Here is a 6445-nt window from a genome sequence, read left to right as displayed (position 1 = left end):
AAAGTGCTTGGAACAGAGACGAAGGCTGTGTATCACACACTATTCTTGCTATACTGGCCTCTCACTGAGGTGGGTGAGAGAGCACTCTGCACCAGGTGGGGGGGCTCATGGCCGGCACTGCTGATGGGGCCAGAACCCGCGCAGCACCCAGCCCAGCGCTCTACCACGTCAGGATAAACGAAGGCTCTCACCAGCCCCTCTGGGCCCCATTTTCAACTCCCAAGCTGCCTGCCGCCCGAACCCCACAGCAGGCTGTGCTAGTCCCCAGTCTCCTCCGGTCCCCCAACATCTGTAAGCTCGGAGTTGGGGTCGGGCCCAGGCCCTCTCTCCCCTCACTCCCCGGAGCTGCCAGCACTATGTGCTCAGTGCCCAGGAATGAAAAAATAATAATGAATAAATAAATAAATAAATGACAAGAGAAAGTTGTGCGTAGTGTTGTGTGTGAGTGCTGGGACCATGTTCTGGAGGTGGGGGTGGGAGTGGGGTCACTCCCTAGGGGTTTGGAGCCTCTGAGCTGGTTCCCAGCCTGGATCTGCAGTAGGTCCAGGCAGAGAAGGTGGCCAGAGGCCAGGCTAAGGATCCACTGCTGAAAACAGAGAGGCTGGCCTTTGGGCAGAGGCCTGGTGGGGGCTCAGTCTGGACTGTGCTCCTCCAAGTCCTCTAGGGGCCCTGGGGGCTTCCTCCACCTTGAGGAGCATTTCAAATTCCAAGCTAAGCAAACCTCCTTAGACAGCTGCCTCTGGCTCCCCACTATTGTCACAGAATAATTCTGTATTGCGGGCCTACTATGTGCCAGGCACTTTGGCAGGCACCTCCCTCACCACATCCCTAGTCTTCAGATGGGGCTCGTGGAAGTGAAGTTACCTGCCTAAGATCATACTGCTGGCAAGCGGCCAAGAATCCAGCAAAACCAGGACTCTTGTTAGAGACTGAACATCATACTAGAGACTCATCCAGTCCCTCGTCTTAGAGCTAAGAGAAAACATAAACTCAGAGAGGGCAAATCCCTTGCCTAGGTCACACAGCCAGTTAGCTTCAGAGCTTTGAATCCAGATTTAGGCCTTCCCAAGCCACGTAGGAAACTCAACCTGAGGCTCTGGTTTATTCCCATCACCCTCCTGCCCTCCCCACCTCCAATCTCTCTTCTATGACACCTGACATTATCCATCATTCCCTCCCCCCCGGGAACGCCCTCCTCCTCCAGTTTCCATGGCAACACATTCTCCCCATCCTCCTCCTGCTTCTCAGGCAGCTTCTCACTCTCCACTGTGGTTCCTGAGCCTAGAAAGCAGGGGGATCCCCAGGGTGGGTCCCCCATCTCTTTTCTCTTCATTGCTGTCCCTGAAAGCTCATCAACTTTTCCCTCTAGGTCTCCAGCTCTGACCTTGTGCTGCAGCTCCACTTCTAGGTAATAAGAGCTACTTACCATGTGCTAAGAGCTTACCTGTGCTCTGGACCCCATCTATACATTAACTCATTAAATCCTCACAACGACCTTGTAAAGGAAGTCCATTCTGCAGAGCAGGAAACTGAGGCACAGAGAGGGAAAGCCAAAATCTGACTCCAGCTTTCACCACCACTTCTATTACAAGAAAAGATACGAAATTGTAGGGCATTTTGAAACCAGAAGCAAAAACTTGCTTCTACCTCCTGAAGAGAGAGGAATGGAAACCTTGGGGGAAATCAGACCTACTTCACTTTTGAGAGCCCTGTGATGATCTAGAATTACACTGTCAGTTTGGAGCTTTAAAATGCATCATGCACGGTACATTTTGAAATGTGAAGATTTGGAGAGCTTCAGGAGGAACAAAAAAGTTCATGGAAAATTGCCCTTTTCCTTCAGATTTTTCCATTTGGTTTGAAGTCTTCGAAAATCCTCATCCCAGGGTTCCAGCAATTAAGGCTCTTCTATTTCAATGATGCCTGGGCTTCACCAGAACCTTGGACCCTGGAGTCCTACTGACCTGAGTTCTGCCACCACTAACAGGGTCTGTGACGGAGGGGTGAGTGGATTGACCTCTCTGAGCCTCTTGTGTAAACTGGGCTCTCACGAGGATCGGATGGGATAATGTTCATAAAGTGCTTGGCTCAGAGCCTGGCACTCGGAAGGGCTCGGTTAAGCCCCATGCTTCAAATGCACACAGCTTTTCTCAGGTTTACCAAGCACCGGAACATTTCCATGCTTTTGCACATGCTGTTCCCTCTTCTTGGTAGCCAACTCCTACTCTTCCTTTAAGATCCTTTGACTGACTCTTTTCTCTTCTAGAATTGTTATGAATGTGTTTTAGTATAAAGCTAGGAAAGGCACTTCCCTACAACACTCTCCCTGGGGCTTGCGGTCACTGCATGCATCACAATGAGATGCAATGATCTGTTCATGCCTTGTCTCCCAGCATGGGCTTGAACTTTCTGAGGGCAGGGCTGTATCTGACTTATTTCCAAGTCCCAGTGCCCAGTGTGCACAGCCCCTGGCGTGATGTCGATTTCAGTATGTTTGCTTTACCCTAGAGGCACCTGGCCTGGACGCAGCCTCTGCTGACCCCAGGACAAATTTATGTATGAGAAGTAGTAAAGAGCAGCCAGATCTGTTACAGCCATAGGAAATGGCAGTGAGCAGACCCAGAGCAGCCTTGAGAGCGAGCGGAAGGGGACACAGTCTTTGCAGAGAGAATCAACAGCCCTGACTCCAATGTCACCTTCTTCAGAAGTGTCCCCCAGTTCCTAAATTGTCCCCTCTCTGTGACATCTCTCAAAGGCATTGGTAAGAGGAGTCCCATGTGATGAGGAGCGCCCCACCTTGCTGATACACCCCCAACCCCCATTCAGACACAGAAGTCTCAATGGTCACTGGGCACCGTCCTACATCTTCCCAAGTGCTACTGGAGCCATTTGCTGGAGGAAGAAAATTCCCAGGTCTGGAGCTTCTGGGGCCTCACCCTGAGAAGGGGGCTGTGCTTTGTCAACTAAGGGCATCCCTATCCCTAATGTGCAAAGCTCAAGCTGGTGCCTAAGCCCGCAACCTCCTGAATGTCAGTTCAGCCCCTGCTGGAGTGACAGTCAGCCAGACAAGGGAAAGGCTTTTGTTCCTAGGAAATGACTGTCAAAGAGAAAGAGAAAAGAGGTATCTTGTTTCCTTTTTTTTTTTTTTTTTTTTTTTTTTTTTTGTGGTTTGAGACAAAGACGTCAATTTCTCTCCATCTGTCCCAAAAAGGGAAGAAAGTTAATTTGTTTCTACAAGGATGTCAGCTAACTGCTTCAATAGGGAGTCAGGGGTGTGTGCGCCTGTGGGGGGAGGGAGCGGGGAGAGGCGATGGAAGCACGGGGGAGGCTCAGGGAACAAGGACAGACCCCCATATTCAGGAAAGCAAAGATCTGGGAATGCCTGAATAAAATGCCAAACACATGAAGAGAAAAACCTCTATGCCTTGCTCGGGGTGGACTCGCCCTCAGCAGCTTGAAGAGGGAAGCTGGGATAAGGGGGGGGGGGGGGGGGCGGCTGGGGAGCACACAGCATTGGAAACACTGGACACACTGGGCGCAGCCAGGGGTTGGGAGAAGGGAGAGGATTTCTCCTGGAGGTTCTTACCAGACACCCAAGACTGGGAGGAGAAAAATCCACATTGGTGCTTCAGATGCCCCTATCCAGTCCCAGGGTCCATGGAGCTCTAGCTAGCGCGGTCCTCCGTCCTCCGGTACCTGGGCAGAGAAGTCAGGTCCCTGGGACACCCCCCCCCCCCAAAAGCGTCTGTCCTCCGGTTTGAGGACCCAGTGTCACTGCGGAAGTTCCCCAGCCTCGCCTCTGCCCGCCCACCGCCCTTGGCGCAGAGGCTGACTTGTAGCTCTGGTGTTGGAGCTGCAGGACCTCCTTCTTAGCCCCACAGAGCTCAGGGCTGGAGACCCTACCCCAGCTGAGGCCCTGCCTGAAGCCGCTAGCCCTGCTCCACTGTCATGTCCCAGGGCCCACTGGCACAAAGTGCTGGGGACACTACGTCGCTGCTGAAGCCATTCCAAGAAAATAGCTGTCAAGGACAGAAAAGGTATATTCTCTCTCCCTCTCTGTTTTATTTTCTCTTTATTTATAAAGTCCAGTTGGACCTAGGGCTCGGCAAGCCCCGCCTCTTGCTAGAACTCAGGGCTTGGGACTCTACCCCAAGGTTGAGGCGCCCACCCCCTGCACACAGGCCCTATCCTATCTCATGACCCAGTCTGGAGCCGCAGGCCGCCTCACTGTCCTGTCGGTCCCCCTCGCCTCCAGAAGAGGCCCGGCCCCACCACACAGAGACCCACTCTTGCAGCCCCTTTGTCAAGCCTCCAACTCTACCACTGCTCCCTGGGTCCCGGGCCCAGTTCTTCAGGTCCCAGGCCAGCAAGCCTGCTCTGGCCAGAACCGGAAGCTGGCTCACCGCAGAGGCCCCGTTTAAGCCACCGAGTCCCAGAGCCACAGGCCCTGCTCCACCAGGGTCGCCGGCTCTTCGCACCCAACACCAAGCCGACCGCGCCCCCAGCCAGCCCGGAGGCACCGCCCCACCGCCTTGCTGCGTGCCCCGTGCCCCGCCCCACACCCGAGGTCCACCCCGCCCCCCCACTCCCCTCGCGGGGGCTCCAGTCTCTCGGCCCCTGCCTCCGCTCCAGCACGGCCCCCTTCTCCAAAACAGGGGCCCTGTTCGGCCCCACTCCGCGTCGCGGCCCCGCCCCCTGCGAGCCCGGGGAGTCGGCCAGGTCACCCCGGGGAGTGGGAGGACGGCGGCGGGGCGGGCCGGCGCGGTCACGCGGCCGCCCCCCCGCCGGGACCGTCGGACGGGGTGCAGGCGGTGACCCGTTCGCGGGCCGTGGTTTCGCGGGCGCGGCTAAAGCTGCTCCGCTCCGGGCGGCCGCAGGGCATGCGGCAGAGCTGGCGGAAGCAGCGCTTGAAGTTCTCGTCCAGGAAGGCGTAGAGCACGGGGTTGAGGCTGCTGTTGGCGTAGCCGAGAGCGATGCACAGGTGCAGCGCGGCCACCACGAGCGGGTCGCGGCGGTCGATGTCCACCAGCGTCCAGACGATGACGAAGATGTGGATGGGCGCCCAGCACACCACGAAGGCGCCCACCACCACGAGCACCATGCGCGTGATGCGCCGCAAGCTTCGGTCCTTCTCCTTGGAGCCCGAGAGTAGGCGCACGCTGCGCAGGCGCAGCAGCATCAGGCCGTAGCACACGGTGATGATGAGGATGGGCACGACGAAGGCGAAGAGGAACACGCAGATCTTGGTCACCGTATCCCAGTACCAGCTGGGGCTGGGGAACTGGAGCGTGCATACCACTGCCCCGTCTGCCGGGGAAACAAGGAGAGACAGACAGGAGGTGAGGGTTGTGTGGGCCTGAGCATACCCTGCCTGCTTGCTACCCTTCTTGGTTTGGTCAGGTCCCACGCCTCCTCCTGGCCTTTGCTCAAGGTAATTCTTCTGTCTGGAATGTCCTCTTACACTTCTGTACTTGATGAACTCCTACTCATCCTTAAAGACCCCAGCGGGATTGGCCCTAATCTAGGAGGTCTCCTTTCTATATTTTGTTCCAGTCCCTTCCAAAGCCTCTACATCCATGGCCAGCAGTAATCATATAGTTTAGCCCAAAGCCCCCAAATGCCAGTCGTTGTGAGAACTCAAAACACCCTACCCATTTCCAGACTAGCTGCAATGGGGACAATACTGCTAAGACTGACCTTGAGAGCATGAGTTAAGAGAACCCAGGCCTTACTAAACCTGTGGTGTGAACCTGGGCAAATTATTCAGCCTCTAGGAGAGCTTCCACAAAGTAGGACTGATAACAGTACTTAAACCTCACAGGGTTGTTGCAAGGATTCAATAGGCTACGGCATGTGAAACATTAGTACAAGGTGGTTCAAGCTCTTGGTGTAGTCACAGGGCAGAGGGGCAGATACATATAGGAGTCCAGAAGTCAGGGCTAGGTCAGGGAGGCAGATCTCAGCTTAATGGCAAGAAGAGCTGACTGCTAGGTTTGTCCAGAGGTGTACCCAGGGTGGAATGAGCTCCCTGTTCCTGGAGTGTGGGTGTGGGCTGGATGAGCACCTTAGTGGATGTTTTGGGATTCAGAAACAGGCCTGAGACTGTCCTGGGGAGCTCCCAAGATCTCTTGGAACTCTGGGATTTGAGGAGCCATGCTGTGGACTTGGATCCTGAGAGTTGTAGAAAGGGTGCTGGGGATCCACAGAGGGGGTCCACCGGACAACAGGATGGCAGGACCCCCAGGGATGACTGAGTCCAAGGACTTCATTGTGCAGATGGCAGAACAAGGCTCAGAGAGGAACAGCACTTGTCCAAGGTCACACAGCAAGCTGCATACAGAACCAAGTGCTGAGTGGGGAGGATGTGCAGGGGATGGAGTGCGGAGAGAGGAGGCCCATCTGGTCTGGCCCCTAGCAGGGCTACAGCTAATGGCCCATAAACTGA

General features: G+C 55.4%; 1 protein-coding gene across 1 annotated transcript in view; it reads right to left on the bottom strand.

Annotated features, from left to right (window-relative positions):
* Window positions 1-4653: 4653 nt before the first annotated feature.
* Window positions 4654-6445, bottom strand: part of OPRD1 (opioid receptor delta 1) — a 31513-nt gene continuing 29721 nt past the window's right edge. Inside the window, exon 3 of the mRNA XM_042996606.1 lies at window positions 4654-5307. Coding sequence (XP_042852540.1) covers window positions 4766-5307 — 542 coding nt within the window. The 3' untranslated portion in view covers window positions 4654-4765. The remainder of the gene's footprint in view (window positions 5308-6445) is intronic.

This window comes from Panthera tigris, chromosome C1, assembly GCF_018350195.1.
Source record: "Panthera tigris isolate Pti1 chromosome C1, P.tigris_Pti1_mat1.1, whole genome shotgun sequence".
NCBI lineage: Eukaryota > Metazoa > Chordata > Mammalia > Carnivora > Felidae > Panthera > Panthera tigris.
This window is presented reverse-complemented; position numbering and strand designations above follow the sequence as displayed.